This window comes from Terrapene carolina, unplaced genomic scaffold (assembly GCF_002925995.2).
Source record: "Terrapene carolina triunguis isolate 2854851 unplaced genomic scaffold, T_m_triunguis-2.0 Scaffold66, whole genome shotgun sequence".
NCBI classification, from domain to species: Eukaryota; Metazoa; Chordata; order Testudines; family Emydidae; genus Terrapene; species Terrapene triunguis.
Genome location: NW_020664417.1, coordinates 48,282,371 through 48,303,750, shown reverse-complemented (window position 1 = coordinate 48,303,750; position 21,380 = coordinate 48,282,371). Strand labels below are relative to the sequence as shown.

Here is a 21,380-nt window from a genome sequence, read left to right as displayed (position 1 = left end):
TACATCCAAGTGAAAGATGCAAATACTGTACAATTCAGACTCACTCAAGTAGCCTCTCATTTCTATATTAGATTTATGGACACTGAAGATAGAAATCTAGTAGACATGGGCTGTCGTATAACCTCTGCCTCCTACTTAGAGGAAAGAGGATAAGGAAGAAGTTGTTTAGGGCCAGAGACTCCTCTAGACCACCTGATGAGGTCTAAATCAGGTCAACAGCAACCTAAAGTGACTGCTCTCCCACATTTTTTCCATGAAAACAGAGCAATTTCCTCAGCTTTAATGCACTAGTATCTGCATTGGCAAAAGCCACCACAAGTAGCATTTTTGATGACATTTTCATAAGAGGAAACCCAGACTAAACTAAATAAAGAGAAACTTCCAGAGTGTTGATGCACATTGAGATGCTGGACTGTTACTGTTCTTGCTTTAACCATTGTGTGGATTCCAGCACTCCTGACTGGGTTCAGATCTGTCACATATCTTAGTCACTAATGTTATAAAACTAACCTATTGGAATAATGGTAAAGTTTAATGCCTTGTTTTTAAGGAGTTTGTTACCCTAATAGAAATTCTCTTACCAGAACTCGATGGCAGAACAGCTCTTTGAGGAGATGACATTTTAGTTGTCCACACATTTTTATTTTCACTTCCTCGCCTAGAGCGAAACACAGAAGGCACCACTTTCACCTTGGGAGCAGGTATACTTCTTAGAGTGATAGGGCCTTCCTTGTGTATATTTTTTCCTTGTGCTGCCCCAGTTTTAGCTGAAGAAACCTGTAAAACACAACATTATTGTAAGAACAAGTTGTTTCACTGCTAGTCTATAAAGTAGGTGGGGGGCGTTTAGCATCAATTACCAGAAAGAAAACTAGTCACAAAGGCAAGTGATTTCAAGTAGGTGCTTGTTATCTAGGAAAGTTGGTCCAAGTTTGTCCAGGAAAGGAAGAAACACAGATGAACATTATCCTCTGCAATTCAGAGTTATGTGCATCTGCTACATTCATTTTTAGAGGTCACATAATGAGTTGGGATATGAGGTGACACTAACAATTCCAAATTGGTCATGGATACCTAAATTAAAGTCTGTGAAAAAAAAAAAAAAAAGAGTGCTGCAACTCAGGTTTAATTTAAATCGAATTCTGAATGTCTGGTTTGTTTAGGTACAGATAGGAATCAAGTAGTTTATTTCAAAATACATTCATGGTAAAGTAGTAGTTCACATGTGGGCTAAAGAACTGAATGAAATACAATTAGTGGCATCCTACACGTCTTCATGGCTACATTAACATAAAAGATTCCCAGTTTGGTCATTTAAGAAAAGTTGCCAGCAATCAGAATCTCAGTAAGGATATTTACTGGATGTATTACTGATTTATCTAAATAATTCTTTTCACACCCAGAGGAGAGTATACTTATTGTAACTTTAAGGAGTGGATGCAGGGCACGTTAAAGAGGTAGCACTGGCTCAAGCTGAATGCCACATTTGGCGTTGTGCTAGTTTCACCACAGAACTCTCTCATTTTTAACAAGCACAAGCTCAGAAGCACATGTAGTATAGGAATAGGTATCAAAATATAAGCACCTACTCATGCTCCTGCACATTTTGTGGATTTTTTTCACAATGATTTAATCGTACAAGAGGAGAACCAAACCCACTTTGACTTGAGCCACAGTTCAGACTCATTTCCAGAAATTTGTACTAAAAACAAGATTACTTTCCCCCCATGAGAACCTGATTAAAGAAACTCCAGTGCAATATTCCAATTATTCCATCTAAACAGAGGGAATTTAGTCCTAGGACTTGCAAATCTTAAAATCTTGACAGTGTGATGTATACCTCCCTCAGAAACCATGAGAAATCAAAATTTCAGATTTGTTAAACAGCTAGAATTCTTACTCATAAGAGAATGTTATTTTAGCCTTGAATTCATCCAAGTGTCAAAATGTACTAAACTGCCAGCATATTTTACAGGTGATAAACTCTGTCTCAGTTTAACTGTCTTACTCAAGGCAATAAAGACCAAAGGAATTGAACCATAACATGGCCATAGGTACAGTATAAGAAACTAAAGAGACAGTAGATGAAATCCTGGCATTATTGAAGTCTATTAGGATTTTGTCATTGTCTTCCATGGGGCCAGGATTTCACTCTAGACCAGAGTTCCTGGCTCCCAGTCAGTTACTTAGTTTATACCTCTCCTGACCTATTCAATAAGTTCATGCTGGCAAATATTACAAAGGCAGACACACACTATATCAGTGAGATAATGAAGTCATGACAGATACACTACCTCAGCTAAACAAATATCAAGTCCAAAATGTAACTACTGACTCTCTCTTACTTCTAAACAATAAAATGTGTCCAAAAAAGAATTTTTTTGTGGTTGGTTTTAGATACCTGCTTTTGGCTAGTTTATGAGTATCCTGAACTTCTTGCACACCAAGCATCCAATGTAAGTGTGGATTACATAATTCCCATACATTATCCTGATTTGGATATTATCCAATTTTATAACCAAGTAATTTAATTTCTGGTATGAGAAACTTGAGCTTTAAAATCCAAATATTTTTCATTTAAAATGTTGGTAGTGTAAGTGTGTGAAGATACTCAAAAAGTTAATGCGCACATCGTAATGAAGTGCACAGAAATAAAGATGCATTTTTAAAAGGTTCTATACAAGTCACACTGTAGAACTTCACTTATATCAGAGATTCTCATACACCATTTTGAAAATCCATGCCTGCTAGCCATATTCAGAGTATTTTTTACATGCAGTAGAACAGGACTGAGGCTGAACAGATGAACACTTCCTTAAAAACAAAACAAAAAAAAGTTATGTAGATGCATGTTTTAAGTAGTTAGCAAACTACTGAGATGGCAGGATTCCTTTCAAGATTTTCCCTCTCCCTCAGTATTATGGAGGCAGAATTAACTGCCTAGTCAAGGTTGTATTGAGATTTACAGATTTAAGAAACACTCACAATTTCCATTCACGGCTGTACAATGTACATTTCCAGATTTAACACATGCAAATCAGTTAATTGAACAGTAGATGCATAAACTTACCAAGGGAGCAGGGTCAACTTCAAATGTCTCATTTGCTGGATCTTTTATTAGCTCTTCCGTTTCCAAATGAGTTCCCAAATTGCAATTTTGCTCATTTTCAGCTCCACTCCAGCAGGTGCTTGTGACACATGGCTGCGCCAAGGACTTTTTGCTTTCCATTTTGTCATTCAATTTCCCTTTTGAGTTCTGTACACATGTTACAACTGCAGCAGAAACAGAGAAGGATGTTGAATTGGAGGAGCTTGCTTTGTCAATGTCTTCTGGAGTCTGCTTTACTGAAAGTGTTTTTGGAATTTTGTGAGAAGCGTTCTTTGAATGAGTTGTAGCATGTACAACTTGGCTAGGAAAGAGCTGTTTATTAAGAGGTTGCTTATGAGGCTTAGTCATTGGTATTTCTGCTTTAGTATCTCTGTCTAAATCACGTTTTTCCCTCAATGCTTTGATGGAAGAGGGCAATTGCCTTGGGGAAGAAACTGGTGAAGATGATGAGGCAGTAGAGAGTTGAGGGGATCTCGGAGATATTTTTAATGAAACATTATCTTTTGACTGTAACACAGCTCTTGATATAACTTTTGGCTTCACATTTTTAAAGTTTGGTTTTGGAAAGCTAACAATCTCAGCTTTTCTAGCTTTGGTAATTGTTGAAACAATAGGAGACCGATTTTTTGGTTTCGCTGCAATTTGTTCAGAACTAGTTTTAAGTGAAATCTTTCTATTGCATCCTCTCATTAATGCATCATTCTTTTCCAATTTAGAAGGCCCATTTCCAGCTTCTGCCAAAGCTGAAACAGAACATTTTGTTTTTTTTGATCCTGTCATAGGTGTACAAATACATGAATCAGGACTGGTTTCACCAGCTGTTGGACTGAAGACCACAAAAGTTGCCTCACATTTCAGCTCAGCTGTAGCAGTCCCTTCTGGTTTTGGTATACTGCTTTGTATTGATTCAGACACTGCAAAATAGCTGGGTACATCTTGGAGAGCAGTGTTTTTAGCAGAGACATTTTGTTCTTTGGCTAAACGTTCACTCACTTTGTTTACCACCGGTTCTTGGTCTATACTTAGATCAAAACTCTGTATTGGCAGAGCATATAAATCATTTACAGAGTAATTAATTACAATTCTGGTTGGAGATGTGTCCGTTTCGGCATGTTCAGGTGTGCTATGCAAATACTTTTTTAAATCTTTATCCATATTAAAATGCTCTGGTGACACCGAATTCTTAGAGTGACAATCTAACCATTCAGCAACTAGTTTTAAGGACTGCATTTCCATTTCTTGGGACTCTCTATTTTGTGGTGCTACATCGACATAATTGGTGCCTTTTAAAGACTGTTCACTAACCCCTCCAACATCTGGAGAAGCAAGAGGTAGTACTACCAAATCTGAACAATTATTTGATGGGTTTGGGCCCCCTGAAGCTTCCAGCACAGATGAACTAGGAGGTTTTTCAGGGCTACTTGTCTCAAAACTTTTTCTCATATGCATTTCATCAGAAGGGATGAATGTCAGAGGGAGAAATGCATCTTCGTTTTCACTTCCCATAGTTTCCCCCAAGTTTTTAGCCATATCAAGAGATTCATTGACACCAGTGACCTCTAATGCCACATGAGCAAAACCTACTTCACTTTTGATTTCAGAGTTTTTGCTCCATTCCAAAGGGGTAAGGTGCATTGTACAGTTACAGTCAATCTGTCTATAAGGCACTGGTTGATCAGTACTTTGATTCTGCACTCCTTTTAGAGCAAGGTTCTCTTTTAGGAGGCTGGTTGGTTGTTTTAAGTTATGGTTCAAGACATAAATACAAGTCTGTTCAGTTGCAGGACACACACATGTGGCATCAATATCGCTCAATGAAGCCCCTCTACAGATAAATTCACCCCCAGTCTTTTGTAGATCAAGTGCTCCAATACATTCCTGGTTTAAAGAAATAGTTGTGCAATCATTTACATCCTTAAAATCCATGTTATCTTCATGCTCAGCCATTTTATTACATTGGCTAGCTGAATTTCCATTTATATTGGTGGTATGATTAATTGAGGGTGGTGTAGTTGTGTTACATGTAAATTTATTTCCATTTTCATCGCTGATAAATAAGGGAGACTGCAAGCCATTCTTTGCCTTATTTTCTGATTTTTCAATATTCATTCTGAGTTTTAATTTAAAACTTTTGTCATCTTATTTTCACTTAAAATTCTAGAAAACGCAGGTTCTTCTGAGTGTTGGAGAATGCAAAGCTTGGCCCCAGAACAGTTCAGTTTCATTATAAGACACTCAAGATGCAGTTCTTCTTGCTTACATGCTCTTCACGTATATCCACAAATCTTCTACAACTTGAACCCCTTATGTATTCTAAAATTAAAAAGACATGAAAGTTAGCTGAACCAGAATTTAATACCAGACATTTCATAGGCTGCTTAGTCTTTGAAAAAATTGTAATTTTTACAAATGGAAATCCTTTTGCCTTAAAAAGTAATCAAATTGAAATGTTCAACAGCCCTACCAGATAAACAGTTCAGAGTATCTGCTAACAAAAAGGTAACTTCTTAAACAAGTAAATCTAGATTATAACCCTCATTTCCACACACACACACACACACACACACCCCAATTCCAGTACCACTCCTGCATTTAATGGGGGAGACAAAGTGTCAAGTAGCTGTCCACAATGTGTCAATATTTTCTGAAACTGAAAAGCAACTGTGTGATAATTGGAAGCCAGAAAACAAAACTGAGTAACTCAAGAATCAGTGAAGATGTTGCCTATACACATCCTTCGTTTTTATTATTCTGCATTTAAAATGATCAGCTGTTTAGAGCTGTACTACATGTGCCTCCTCTGCTGAAGATTCATACAGTTGATGAATATTTTAGTAGAGTCATCAATGGTTAGTATTTCTCAGCAAGTAGCCGGAGATTTCTGAACCACCACAAGTCTCACTCTTAAGTTTTTATAGGATGTTCCAAACTTTTTACTATGCCCCAAGCATCTTGTTTTTTCCATATCAAGAAAACATTCTGGCTATTTGTAATTGAGTGTTTGAGACATATTTCTGTGCCCACAAAGTATTGTTTTATACCTCCCTGTTTCACTCTCATGTAGTAAGAGCACATTTCATATCAGTCACTGTTCAGGTCAAAACTTGTCAACCAATACTGCAATGAGCTATAAGCATGTCCCAACCTAATCAGTATAAAATACCTGCTATGAGGAAGGAGGAGACTAGTATATAGAAGTCCTTGTGACATTCCTTTCTCACCTCTTTCTAGTCACCATAAGCACAGAGGAGCAAAGCAAGGGACAGAGGGGCACTGAGGAGAGGCCCTATTGGTAGGGCCCTATTCATAAGGCTTTTAAGAATTGCTGTATGCAAGTTTCTATAGGATACTGAAGGTCACCTGAGTTAACATGAGTTGTAACTATATACCTTCCCCCCAGACAATCAAAGTGTTTACACACAAAAAAAAACTTGGTCAGCTACATTGCTACGTTTTGTACTAAGAGAAAAAAATTTTAACACACCCTCTTTTTTGACAGACATGACTTGGGGGCAGTCCTAATGTGCATCAAGTATTGCACAACCATTGAAAGTATAATTAGTATTAACATAAGATGAGAAGATAGCGTCGGTGCTTATATAATCCATCAAAAAAGCAGTGTCGAGACTGTTAAGGTTACATAGCTGTCAGTCACTTGAGTCAAATGATTAAATTAATGTTGCATACATAAACCTAAGTTTTCTCTGTATGTAAATTGTACTACAGCGCTGTGTTGTGACTACACTGTAGTCTAGATTAGACTTACATGACCATGCTCATGTAAATTCTTAGCATCTACTATCATGTAGTATGAATAGCAGTCTATAAAAGACCTCGCATACAATAGTTACAGTGAATTAGGTAAGGGCTACCCCTCCCCCCATAATTTGCTTGACACCCTACTAAACTATAAAAACAGTTATTCAAAATATAGCATGCAATCATGTCATTCAAGATCATATAGCAAAACAAAGTTGTTTCCTGATTTGAAAGCTTACCTGTGCATGCAATCAATTTTAGATCCAGTTATGGATTTTTTTTTTTGGTAGCTATTTGACTAGAAACCACAGGGGTCCACACTTTGGAAACAGAAGAAGTGGTCATTGCACAGTCAATCAATCATGCATGATAGTCCACTCTACCTTTCTGAGTAAGGTTGGTCAATTGTTGATGAATAACCCTTTTACTGTTTACAGTAGTAACGTTTACGTCCATGCACAAAGGATGCTTTTCAAATAATCATATCAAAACTGGTTTTCCCATGATATCTCAGAAGACAATTTCACTCATAAGTATCTACCCCTTCTGGCAAAATTCTGATTAGAACTATGAAGAAGATTTATGTTGTTATTTCCTATAAAGGTGTTCTTTCCACTCTCACTAGAGGCTGAGCTGTTTTTGCTGCAATGTTTAGTGACAGTTGACACTCAGCTACAAGAGGTGAAGTTTTCAGACCAACAGCAGAGTTTGAAGTGACTGAAAAGGTCATATCAGAAATGCATAGATAACCTTAATGACAGCATTAACTAGTGCTTGCTATAAATATCCACACAAAGTTACACATGATATAGTCCTAAAAAATGCATTTGGTAAAGCATGTACACATTTTATTTTACTGTCTTAATTTACAAGTGCACTGAGTGATTATTTTGCATTCTAACTTTATTAAACAGGAAATCTGCTAAACAATATAGTCAGTGTATGACCTTATCCAATTCAACCAGTTTAATGCTGAAGTCATAGGAAACAAGATTAAACTGACTTAAGTAAAACAGCACACAAATAACTTCTGTATATCTGTGGAGAAATTAATTTTTTGAGATCCAATGCACCATTGAATGAAACAAACAGTCTGCCTTTCAATACACTATGATGAGTAGAGCTGAATAGGAAACATTTCCTGTCTCTCAGAAATGTAAAATAAACTTGCATTCCTCATCAGAATGAACCTGAGATCTCTTGAAGTTTTTCAGTTAAACAGGCTTGTGGTTGGTATATTCACCTGGAATCTGGGACACCCACATTCAAGTCCCTACTACAGTAATATTTAATTATTTCCTGGCAAAAATGTTTAGTTGAAACTAGTATGTTCCCACAAAAAGTTTGTTTTGATAAATTTACATTTTTGATTAAAAAAGTACACTGAGTTTCTCATTCAGCTCTGATGAGTTTGTCTCACTTGTAACAGTAATTTAAGCCCATGTTCCAGGCCTTCAATAGCAGCTCCATTCATGTAGCAGTTGGTGTTACAAGGTGACAACTGATCAAGTGTTTAAAGTAATAAGTATACAAATAGCACATATAACTGCACATACGTGGCCTATTGTAGATTTGTAAATTCTAGGTCCAGCAGGTATGACTGTGATCATCTAGTCTGACCTCCTGTGTAACAAACTGTAGAACTTGCCAAAGTAATTCTTAGAACACATGTTTCAGAAAGACATCCAATCTTGATTTAAAAGTTGCCAGTGATGGAGAATCCACCAAAACCCTTCATAAATTGTTCCCAGCCAATGGGAGCTGCGAAGCCAGCGCTCTGGGCAGAGGCAGTGCACAGAGCTGCCTGGCCATGCTTCCACCTAGCAGCTGAGCGAGGGGGATGTCACCACATCCAGGGAGCCCCACAAGTAAGCGCTGCCCAAAGCCCACCTCACTCCATCCCATGCCCCAATCCCCTGCCCCCTCCCACATCCAAACTCTGCTGCTGGGGGGTGGCAGGGTGCGCACGGGAGCCCAACACTGCCCAGCACCGGCCGCTGCAGAAGTTACAAAATTTGTGACTTCATGACAAACTCACAGCTTTAAATGTAATTTCTCTACTCCTACTCGTGATTCCCATTTATCCATCCCGGGATCACTTTAGTCCTTCGGCCACAGTGTTGCATTGGGGGCTCATGTTCAGCTAATTATTCACCTTGATCCCAGGTCTCTCTTTTCTTTTCTAAATAAAGAGTTACTGCTTCCCAGGATAGAGTCCCCCCCATCATGTAAGCATGGCCTGATTTCTTTGTTCTCAAGTGTATGACTTCATATTTTGGCCATATTATAATGCATATTGTTTCCTTGTGCCCAGCTTTCAGAGCAATCTAGATTGCTTGGTATCAGTGACGTGGTCTTTTGATTATTTACCTCTTCCCCAATCTTTGTTACTGATAAAATTATTACTGATGTTAGTTTATGCTTTATTCCAGGTCACTGATAAAAGCGGTAAATAGCATAGTGCCAATGATCAGTCCCTACAAGACCGGTTATGAGAAATAAGCCTAAAAATTTACTCTAATCGTGAGCTCAACTGTAAAAAGTACGCAAAAGTTCCTAAGATGTCACAACAAATGTTGATGGGAAAAGTATGAAAAGGAGACAGACTAAATTAGTCTAAACAAAAAGACCTATGACTCAAACACTGTTAAGATCATGCTTGGTAAATAAGAAAGTGTGGGTCCTTAAAGAAAGACTTTGCGGGGGAAGAGACTGAAGCTACTGGAGTGAGCGTCATCATCATGGCTGTAACCTCCACCATTTCCTGGGCCTGTGTCATCTTGATACTGAAAGATGTCCTGACTAGCCTGGGCCAGAGAAGGATCCACATGACATCACCAACCCTACACTAGCTCCAGATGAATCCCAACCACCACCTGAGATGAAGTGGGATTGGACTTGAACAGCTCCAGCTCATCTCAACTAACTTCCCTCCCACCAACCCCGAAAAGGACAGTTACCACCATCTTTGATATTATCTAAGACTTTCTAAAAAGCCTCTTGAGGAAAAGGGAACAAGAAAGGTTAAAATGAAATACTTCAATATGTAACATTTTAAATACTTTGTTTTTCCTTCTTTTCTATACTTTAACGAAAGGTTAAAAAGATTTTTAGTGGTGTGTTTGCATGGTACTAAGCAGGCTAAGGTCTCTGTATATCAAACCCCAGACCTTGTTTAACACTGTTTAATGTTGAATAGAACTCTGTCGATCCCAAGCCCAGATCAAAAAGGAGGAGGGTTGGTCGATGGAGCAGCTTCCCATCACCGTAAAAAAAAAAAAAAAAAAAATTCTAACTACTTACATATACCACATAAACCAAAAATTATGGCCTGAGGATGGAAAGCGTTCAGATGCGCATATGACAGCAGATGAGCAAATCCATCAGGAAGTCACCCACTTGATGGTCCAAATTCTGACAGCCAAAAAGTGTACATCCATAGCTACCCGGAATGTATGAACTCTACATAATGCAGGAAAATTAGCACAGGAAATCAAAGAAATTGATAGATATAAAATTGACATACTAAGACTTTGTGAAGTTAGATGGAAAGACCAAGGTATGAGAACATCTGGAGAAAAAACAATGTTATATTCAGGTGGAACCAAATATGAGAGAGGTGTAGGAATCATCATGAATAGGGCTGCAAAGAAATCACTTATGAATTGGCAGCCAATATCAGATAAGCTACTGGCAGCTAGACTCCACTCTCGGCACATTAAGTGCACGATAGTCCAGGCATATGCCCTTACAAATGATGCAGATGAAGAGGACAAAGATTCTATACAAAATTGAACAATGTAATGAAAGAAATACCAAACCACAATCTTGTCCTGGTTATGGGAGATTTTAATGCCCACATCGGAAATGAAAGAAGAGGTTGGGAAACAATCGTTGGCCCACATACAACTGGAACGGTGACAGACAACGGCACAAGACTTCTTGAATTTTGTGCCGAAAACAATCTTAGCATCTGCAATTCTTTCTTCCAATATAACACACAAGAAGGCATGGATTTCACCAGATGGCCGTACACAAAATGAGATCAATTATATCTGTGTTAGTCAGAGGTGGAAATCATCATCAGTGTTGGACACAAGTATTCAGAGGAGCAGATATAGAGAGCGATCACTACTTGCTGAAAGCAATCATCAAATTGAAGTTTAAAGCGCTCAAAAAGAAAACAGTCTCAGATTATTCCATACACAGAAACTACAAGATTGCAGGATACAAAAAGAGTACCAGATAGAGGTCAAGAACAGGTTTGAGGCCCCTAAAAATCTTGAAGAAAATGAAGTGGAAAAATACTATGCTAGAAGCAGCTGAAAAGATAATTGGCAGAAAGAGGAAGCAATAAAGAACAGTGGATCTCAGAAGAAACATGGAAAATTATAGACAAAGAAGAAAACAAAAAGCTCTAGTACTACAACATGCGACTGAAGAAATAAAACAAACCTACAGGAACCTTGACAAAGCAGTAAAGAAACAATGCAAAAAAAGATAAGCGAAATTGGATAGAAAGTAAGGCTGGTGAAGCTGAAGAAGCAGGGGAAAGAAACAATACAAGAACAGTCTACATGATCCTGAAACAGTTAACAGGATATGTATCAAAATTCAGAAGTGTCCCAGTGAAAGGGAAATGAGGAGAAATTTTGAAAACACAGGAGGAACAAGAAAATAGATGGGTGGAACACTTCAAAGAAGTGCTAAACCAACCAGAATCAATTACAAGACTGGAATTTAGCAATGACGAACTATTAGATTATCTAGATATAGATGTACCTGAGGTAAAAAAATCAAAGTAGTAAAAAAAGCATTGCAGAAGCTGAAAAACAACAAGGCACCTGGGTTGGATGGCATTCATCCTGAGATGCTTAAATATGGAAGCAAAGATATGGAATCAGTCATCTGTTTGCTGTGCAACAAAATATTGATGGAGGAGAAAGTGCTGGAAGAATGGACCCTCGGAATCATAATCAAGTTACCAAAGAAAGAGGAGCTAAACAATTGGTCAAATTGAAGGGAAGTAACACTTCTGTCTGTCACAGGAAAAGTACTAGCAGCAGTCCTCTTGAACAGAATGAAAAGGAAAGAGGGATATTGTCCTATGTGAACAACAATCTGGATTTAGACACGAGAGATCGTGCACAAACACTATTTTCACCTTGAGATGGATTATTGAGAACACAATTGAATTCCAAGGCAGCCTTGCCATTAATTTTGTGGGCTTTCAAAAGGCATTCGATAGTGTAAACAGAGAAACAACGTGGAAAATTGTGGAATATGGAATTCCAACAAAATTAATCAATATTATTAAGGCATTCTATGCCAACTCAAAATGCTGCATTAAAATAGATTGAGTAAGCCATTCAGCATCAAGATAGGTGTAAGGCAGGGGTGCATCCGATCTCCTTTTTTGTTTATGCTAGTCATCGACTATGGATTAAAACAGTGCTACAGTGATACATATGGCCTACAATGGAACAATTCAAGGCTATTTGATCTAGACTTTGCTGATGACATTGCTCTGATCAATAAAGATGCCAATGGACTACAAAAATGCACAAACCAAGTAAAAGTAGTAATGGAGAAGATAGGTTTGAGATACAATGCAAAGAAATGTAAAGTCATGTTAATGGGGACTACAGGGACAGAAATCAAAACTGAAGAAGAGAAACTGGAGAAGGTGGACAATTTTACGTATCTTGGAAGTACCGTCAGCCAAAAAGATGGTACTAGTTCCGAGGCAAGAAGAAGAAGAAGAAGAAGAAGAAGAAGAATCGGGAAGGCAAACGCTGCATTTGGAAAACTCAAAAACATCTCCCTCAAGACAAAACTGAATGAGTACAAAGTAATTGTTATTGCCATCGCAACATGCAGTGAGACATGGCAACTTGCCAAGAAAGATACGCGAAAACTGGATGCATTTCATCACAAATGTCTGAGAAGAATATTGGGAATAACAGAGATAGGAAGACAAACGAAGTCAAAAATTACTGGACAAGGTACCCTCTCACAAATAATCTACAAGAGACGACATCAGTGGCTGGGACATGTGCTGAGAATGGAAAAAGAACGCTTACCAAACACCACCACTGAATAGAAGCCAGAAAATGCAGGAAGAAAGAGCAAGACCGCGAATAACATAGAAACAAACAGTTCTGAACAACATCAAGCACCTCAACATGAAATGGGAAGATTTGGAGAGAAGGGCAGCTGACAGGCAAGGATGGCAAATGGAGGTAGCCCAACGTGCAGCAAAGCATGGGATGGACTAAGGTCTAAGGTAAATGTTGGCTAGTGACTGGGTTATGTTACCACCATTGACACTTTTATTCCATCTAAAATAATACAACATACTCCATTAGAAACACATCAGTGATGATCCCCACATTATAATTACAACAGCTAATTTATATCCATTTAGTGTGTACATACTCTTGCTAACTTTCATCTACCTACTGTTACCAACACTAGAGAAAATATGGCAGTGTAGCTGTAATGCAAGCTAGCTGCATCAATCAGATCAACCGCTACTGTGGGTACATACTTGGGTTGGTATCCTGTGGCATGGTCCAAATCGCTGCATCTTCACTGTGCTAGATTACAGCTAGCTTAGGTATGCTTACCAACATAGACGTACCCTAAGAGCAGAATAATATTACGAAGGAACCAGAGACTAGAACAAGTTGATTTTCTCTATTTCCCCTAATTCAGAGGTGTACATTTATACATTCAATGATTTTCAAATTATGAGACGATATCATAAATCTGCCAAGGATATGGGCAACATAAGTTATCACATTTGAAGGCTGTGAAGATGAAGGAAGGGAAAGAATTAAATGTAGTACGAGGATATAACTAGGATAGGATGAAGTTAAAATGACTCCTTTTTGAATGGATAGGTCTGACCAACCAATCATGCATGACATCTCTGTTCTGAAATCTCTCTCTTCTAGATTCTCCCCATTTGGGCTGGCCTTGATTTTCAATATTGCATCTTGAGACCCCTGGCTACTTTCCCTACCCCTCCTATAGCCACTCATTCAGAAGCCAGTGTTTCCTATACCCTCTCTTTTGCAAGGGATGAAGCTTAGAGAGGCAAGAGCCAGCACTCAAGTTGATGGACACAATGGACTCGGCTAGGAGCCAAGGCATATGGTAGTATCAAAGGTATGGTATTGAGTGAACTTAAAATGCTGTACTTTTAGTACTGTTGTACTGGTGTTACTGTATCATAATACTGTAACTACACAATAAATACCGAGTCACATTAAGCAGTGATTTATAGTTTGTGCGCTAATGGAGGTTGCCTTTGTTAGCTTTGTAGGAAAAGAAACCAATGCCAGCCATTTGCCTATACCTCCCAACACTTACATAAAAGCTAACATCAGGCACAAGCACTTTGTTTTCCTCTATTTTCAAACAAAATATTCTACCCTCCCCCCAATCTCTTTCAATTAGTGGTTCATTAATGGAGAAAGAAGGCTAATAAGTTCTGGTGCTCATGAGACAGCTGTCTTTTTGCTTACATAGGAGCTGATAGCTTCTCTGTCTGTTTTTCCACTCTCCATTTCTTGGAATGTTTTCTACTATCTTAAAAATGTTGTGTTTAAACTTGGAAAAAATTACTGTGTGTGTCATTTTTGCCTTGAAGGACATTTCTAATTCTGTCTTTTCAGCTTGTTCAATGCAAATCTTTCCCTATTGATTTTTCCCTTGAATACTGTCAAGGTAGTTGGGATACTTGATCTATCCTAACCCCGTCTCAATTATCTCTTCCTGCCCCAATCACCTGGTTCTTCCTACTCCTCAGTTTTCTACTTACCACAAAATTCCCCCAAACATGCCCCACTTGCTTCTCATCCTATCCAAGGTCAGTCAGTACTTCTTGTTTTTCCTTTTGGATGAGGAGAGGGCCTGTCAGGAGAAGGGGTCCCTATGTCTTCAACAAAAGCCAGACCAGAGGCATTGCCTAAGGTCCCCTCTTCTAAAGAGGATCATGGGGAAGGAGAGCAGCAACAAGGGTCTCTCCTCTGTCTGCAGGGCCGGCACCAGGCACCCAAGCTGGTGCTTGGGGCGGCACCTGGAGGGGGGCGGCGGCGCGGCGCTCCGGCCGCCGGGGAGAGCGGGGCCACAGCAGGGCTTGCCGCCCTCCCCCTGCCCCCGGCGCCCTCCCCCCGGCCGCCGGGGGGAGAGCGGCGAGCCCCTGCTGGGGCTCGCCGCCCTGCGCTCTAGGCGCCGGGGGGCCTCCCCCCCAGCGCCCTGCCCCTGGGGGGAGAGCGGAGCCCCCGCCTGGGGCAGCGAAAAAGCTAGAGCCGGCCCTGTCTGTCTGAGGCTCTATAAAGTATGAAGGATGTCTGAATAAATGCTCAACTCTCACTCATATGGCAGAGCTCCTCAGTGAAGATGAAGTGACTGCAGGGACACTTCTTGCACTCTTGTTTGATGACATATGCTCCTCAACAGGTGGGAGCTGCTGCCTGCTACAAGTCTCCTCTTGACTGACAAGTTTAAGACTTTGCATAAGAGACTGTTAAGGAGAATACATAAAACAGGAATATAAACCTTGGGAACAGCACAGAAGGCACCAACACCACCAGGTTGCAGGCAAGGAAAGAGAGCCTAGAGAATGTCATTCAAGTAACACAAGTAATGACTCGCAGAAAAAAGATTTTCATTTTCCAAGTCATAAGCTTGAACCTATGCCATTAGATTTGGAAATCAAGGCAGAATTGTGGCCTTAGCTGTCTAATGCAAACACATTCATAGTACTAGAATTTCTACTTTATCATCAGAAAACAGATTACAATTCCATAGTATGTTTTGCACTACAAACAATGGGCGTTAAAAGTCAGTTAGCAGCAGGTCATGTCCCTGAAACTCTTGGCATTACCACATTCTGGTGTGGAATCCCCTCTTTCTTGAATTATATGCCCCTACCCTCCTACCCCCCAACCCACAGTATAGACCACTATGTAATCCAATAATAATGTATATAGTGTCATCACAGCAGTATAGAGTTTGGCGAAACACACTGGCTTGAGTTAATGCAATTTCATTGATTAAGGCAATCATTTACTGACCTCTTGTGTACAGCAGACCATAGAACTTCACCCACTAATTACCGCAACTAGCAGAATTTATGGGGTTGAACTTCAGCATATATTTTAGAAAGACATCAAGTCTTTACAGAGTCTGGATTATCAACTTTAATTTATAATATAATGGAATAAAATAAATGCAGTATTACTATTTAGCACTATGGATTAATATAACAACTCACCAAGAGTCTATTTGACTCTTGCCTGAAAAAGACAAGTCAAGTAAGCTGGGGCAGAGTTTCTAATGACTCGAAAAGGCAATATGGAATAAGACTTCTTGCTAATGTATCCTTTACGTGGTATGAATTAAACAGTAGGATCCATAGAATGTCCCAATGTGATCTTTAAAAAGATATGGCCAATACAAAATTTTAACCAGTCAGTGTAAAACATCTTTAAGTCACCAATTTAGAAGTGGTTATCACTCCAGAAAGATCACAACCAAACAAGGTTTTGAGTACTCCCGTGAGGGGAAAACTAACTTTTGCCACTAATCCAGCAATCTTGCTGTATTTTGATTTAAGAAGATTTGCTGGAACCTCACTTAAATTGGAAATTTAAGTGTTCATTGATTAAATATGAAGGTGACATCAGTGCAGTAGTTCCTGTATATTTTGACAAAGTTCTATTTTATACATTGTGAACACAAAATGCTAGCATAACTGCATCAAAGAAGTTGCAAGAGGAGGCTGGAGGTTTTCACAAATTGGTAAGACAGTTGAGGCTTTTAGCATCCAAGCAGGTGTAGTAGGTTGCTTGAGATTTTGAGAAACATTTTAGCAGAAACATTCAGCTAAAGTGATGAGTAGTGAAATAGTGTTCATACTCCAGTTTTCATCTTTCATGCTAAACATAAAAAAAGGTGTAATGGGATAGCTGCATACTCTAAACTCTGGAAGACAATGCATCAGTTACACAGTTCAGAAAAAAAATTAATGAAGAAGTTCTGAAGCAAGAGGTGAATTCTGAAGCTTATTCCATGACCACAGAATAATAGCACACTAGCCCCTGAACACAACATCTCATTGGAGGAAAAAACAAAACAAAACACTATTTTACTCACTCCCCAAAACAATGAGAGTTTGTCAAGTATAGTATAGTACTATCTATCACATCCCAGGGCAAGAAGATGAGCTACCTAAATAAAGAGATAGTATTTAATCAAATATCAGAGAGGTAGCCGTGTTAGTCTGATCTGTAAAAAGCAACAGAGTCCTGTGGCACCTTTAAGACTAACAGATGTATTGGATCCGACAAAGTGGGCATTCACCCACGAAAGCTTATGCTCCAATACATCTGTTAGTCTTAAAGGTGCCACAGGACTCTCTGTTGCTATTTAATCAAAGTTGTACAGAGCAGTTCTGAAGGAACAGCCCAATTTATTGTGTGACAGCATGAAGCTGCCTGACAACACTGCTCTAGTCTTAGAACAGAGTTTCTCCATACTGCTAGTTGAGTGAATGCTGATAGCCTGTCTGCAGTCTTCCAAGGGCTAAAATTCCAGTGGACTCTTTTAAAGAAAGAAGCTGGGTATAGATCACTCAACACAATGCCAGGTGGAAGTTGTGTTTTTGTCTCACCCACATGATTCAGAATTGGCCTAGAAGTTCAGCCTTCTGGAATCATGTCTTAATGTCTGCTAGTTGAATGTGGTTTCCTCTCAGTTCAAGGGGATGAAACCCTGAATGAAGAAGAGTGCCCTGGGGAACTAGAGGAACTGCAGTCTTGTGGTGTGCACTACATGCAGACTTTATACTGAAGGTGTGAAAAAAGTTAAGGTCTAACAAGACCATTTCTAGATTACCTGAAGTGACTGGAAAATCCTGTGCTGTGCTACCAAAGGATAATTAGAATTTGTATTTTAATAGGCAAATAGTTGCATCAGTATCTGTTTCAATTACTTTAAGCAACTAGATCCAGGGAGAAGAATTTTCTAAAAATTATACATCAAAATAAATGTTGCTTATTGTTTTGCAACAAGTGACATCAACTTTATTAAACCACTTAGTATTTCCAGTTTATCCAGCCTCTAGGTCAGAATTCTAGGCTTTCTATGGCTTTAAAGCCATACAAGGTTCACATTCAAGTTTTTGCTTCTCAAGTTGTTCTCCTATTCAAAGCACTTAGCTGTCAACAGCTTCCAATGGAGCATAAATTAAACACCCGTAACCCCACTCACTCCCCCCTCCATCGCTTCATCTTGTCGCATGCCCTGAATGCGAAAGCTAGAACACTCCTTTGATTTCAACTGAAGAATGATTCAAAGCAAGTGCAGGTTATCATACACAAATGCCATGTGCTGCCTGTATGATGTGCCACTTAAGTGGGCAGCCATGTTCTAAAGGAGCTGAATAATGTGAACCTTAGCCGTTAACTCACAACTGGATTACTATGAATAAAAAGGCATGAAAAACCATGGCAAGGTCCACATACTAAGATGATAAAAGTTGCTTTCTGAGAGCAAGCAAATAAGCACTCTTATTGCCATAATCCATACACACTGGAAGACGCAACAGTCCAACAGGACTGACCCCAACTAAGTTGCCAATATGATTAACAGGTGACAGCTCTCTGACATCTTTTTGGTTTGTCTTTCCCAGGCTAGAAGAAATGGAGCCTCAGTTAAGCTTTCATCCCCACTCCCAAGTCAAGCAGGTGCCAAGTAATTCACTCATTTGCAGCAACTGGATTCAGTGAAATCCTTGGAACTTTATGCCATTTACTTACTGATGGCAATGCTGTCCACATCTTACTAATCCTTGGAAGACCTTATGAGGGGTATATTGGTTAAAAACATGCCTTTGTATGACATGATTGCACCAGCTAGATTTCCAAGGCTTATGAATAAAATGATGAATTATAAATAGCAGTAGTATAGTGATTGTTTGGATGACATGGTTATCCTTAAGTAACCCTTTGTTTACCTACCTACTTTTAAAGTGACTGATGACCAGATGTCCAGATATTATTGGGACCATCCCAATATTAGGGGCTGTGTCATATATACATATGAAACTTTTCCCCCGCCCTCAAAAAGGGGCACATTTTTCCCCATACTTGCTATCTGGTCACCCTTCTGATGACAAAAGTGTCCCAGGCCAGATCAACCCAGCCAGACATGCTATTGCCCAAGAAAAGTGAGTTTATTAAGAAGTGGTTGAGTGAAGTCAGAAAGAGATGAAAGATTCTCCTATTCCTACCACTAGAATAAATTCAATTCTGTATTAGGGGGAACAAGATGTCAATACTCCACATTTCACCATTGCTGCATCCTTTACAGACCTGAGACAGGAGGAAGTTAAGTAGAATTAAAATTTGACATTTATATCCTTAAGGCATATGGGATTTAGTTTCTTTCATACACACCACATTGTCCAAACTATTTTATGAGTCATTTGAAGGCTTCCTGGATCTGAGCTAAGAATTTACTCACCCCTTGGAACAGAATTCATACAGGTGAAAGATTGCTAAGGTTTCAGGCAGCAAGCCTCAAATGCTGAATATCTGGATAAGAGCACTCTGATAAATGAGATCCCAAAAGCCTGGAGGAAACTAGTATCTGGGCCAGAGCACTACTGTTGATTGGTCCTGAATTATCTTCCTAGACACCTTGGACATGAGAGAAAAGGGGGAACATATAAGCCAAAAAGTCTGGCCAGAGAACTGACAGTGCTCAACTTTCCTTGCAAGTGCTGGGAAGAAAGCTTTGCTAATTTCCTGTTGGATTGGCTAGCAAGGGGGCCTGTCTAAGGGAGGGACCACTTGTTAGCCAATTGAGGATCTTCTGATCTTATTCCCATTCCTCTGTTTACAGGGCATGTCAGCTTAGCCAGTTTTCCTGAATTTTTGCCCTGGATACAGACAGTCTTGCCTGCAATATAACACTTTCTACAACCTACTACCATAGGGCGCACAAGTCACAGCTCCAAACAATTGGACCCTGAGTGGCTGATGCAGTTTTGCTGCCTCCTAGCCCCCACTCAGTTTGTGGTTCCAGGAGTCCCAGGAAAATTAGGGTCCCAGTTTCTTTGGCAGTGTCTAAGGCTCTACTGCCTGTCCTGCTATAATGATTTCAGCAACTGGGAGAGGGAGCCCTCACCAGAGCCTTCAGGCCAGTGTAGACTGATGCCATCAACTCCTCCGCTCCTATCTAGTCCACACAACTCTTCCCAGTCTGCTGCAGTTCCGCTGGAGGCTGTAGTGCACCCACCTGCCTCTCTGCTCTGCTTGCTGCTGGCCAAATGAGCAGAACTGCTGCTGGGCTCTGCCCACATAAGGCAACTACAGTTCTCAACTCAGCTCTAAGGTACAAAGGGATCAGTAGCTTAAAATACTCACGAGAATCTCTCTCACCCAGCGAGGTATTCCCAGCAGCAAACCAGAAATGTAGTCTCTTCCCCCTAAAACTTCAGCTCTCTACAGGTCCTCTTACCCAACCTCAGCAAGCATCAGTCTTCCTCAGGGTGATCCCATACCCAGTCATTGTCTAGGTGGTTCCCAAGAGGGGTTGATATTTTGTATATTACCCAAGTACAAAACTTAGTTTGGGGACATTAGGGTATAATTTAGTTATCTGCATTTAATATGTAAACAAGGTATGCCTCTCTGAGTCAACTCCCCTTGCTCTCCAGCAGAGTGTTCACTGAGTTACTTCCCTTCTCGCACCGGCTTCAGGGCTTACAAACATAACATTGATTTTGCAGTCTAGAACATACTTCACTTTTATTTGCAGAATTCAATACAAGTCTCTTAATTCACTTGTTTGAGCTCTTTAATTGACAAATTTCCTGCAAAATTCATTAACGTGCAGCGGATGTAGCAGAGGCACTGAAAACCATTTGCACTGGTTCAGTGTTACCTTCACAACCAAAGCCAAGAACTGTGGCTTTCCACTATGAACTATTAACATTCTGCATCAGTTGATTCGTACGTTTACTGGGAGGTCTGTGACCCTGCCAGCAGGTAGGGGATCTTGGGCGACAACTACTGCAGTGGTGGGGTGTAAAACAAACTTTATTAAGAAAATGCAAAAACAGGGAAAATTCAATAGTGAGGAGTATGGGGTTTGTTAAGGTAGACAATTGGGGAGGGGTTTCTTTTAGTAAATAGGATAGGGGGTTTCAATAGTGGGGTACAATACAGTTGGTAACCAATTAACACTGAAGTATAAATGTAACAGGTAGCTAACAATTTCTATGTAAAGAGTGTGTCACAGCATATAACCAACTAACAGATATGGGTAAAATGTGTTAAATAACCAACAACTCTAGGTAAAAGTGTGTCACAGTGGTGTAAATGTAAAATGTGAGGGGTGTTAGAGAGAAAAAGGGTAACCAATGGGGTTTTATGCTAGACTTCAGTAATACAATTGAGGTTTGGCAGCAGTAGGAGTGGGGTGAGCACGTGGG

At 39.6% G+C, this 21,380-nt stretch overlaps 1 protein-coding gene across 1 annotated transcript in view; it reads right to left on the bottom strand.

Annotated features, from left to right (window-relative positions):
• The window catches only part of MTUS1 (microtubule associated scaffold protein 1), a 198,791-nt gene that overhangs the window by 148,286 nt on the left and 29,125 nt on the right, over positions 1-21,380 (bottom strand). The window contains exons 2-3 of the mRNA XM_026647908.2: positions 3,071-5,422; positions 582-777 (exon numbers count right to left, since the gene is read on the bottom strand). Of these exons, the coding sequence (XP_026503693.1) occupies positions 582-777; positions 3,071-5,218 (2,344 nt within the window). The 5' untranslated portion in view covers positions 5,219-5,422. The remainder of the gene's footprint in view (positions 1-581; positions 778-3,070; positions 5,423-21,380) is intronic.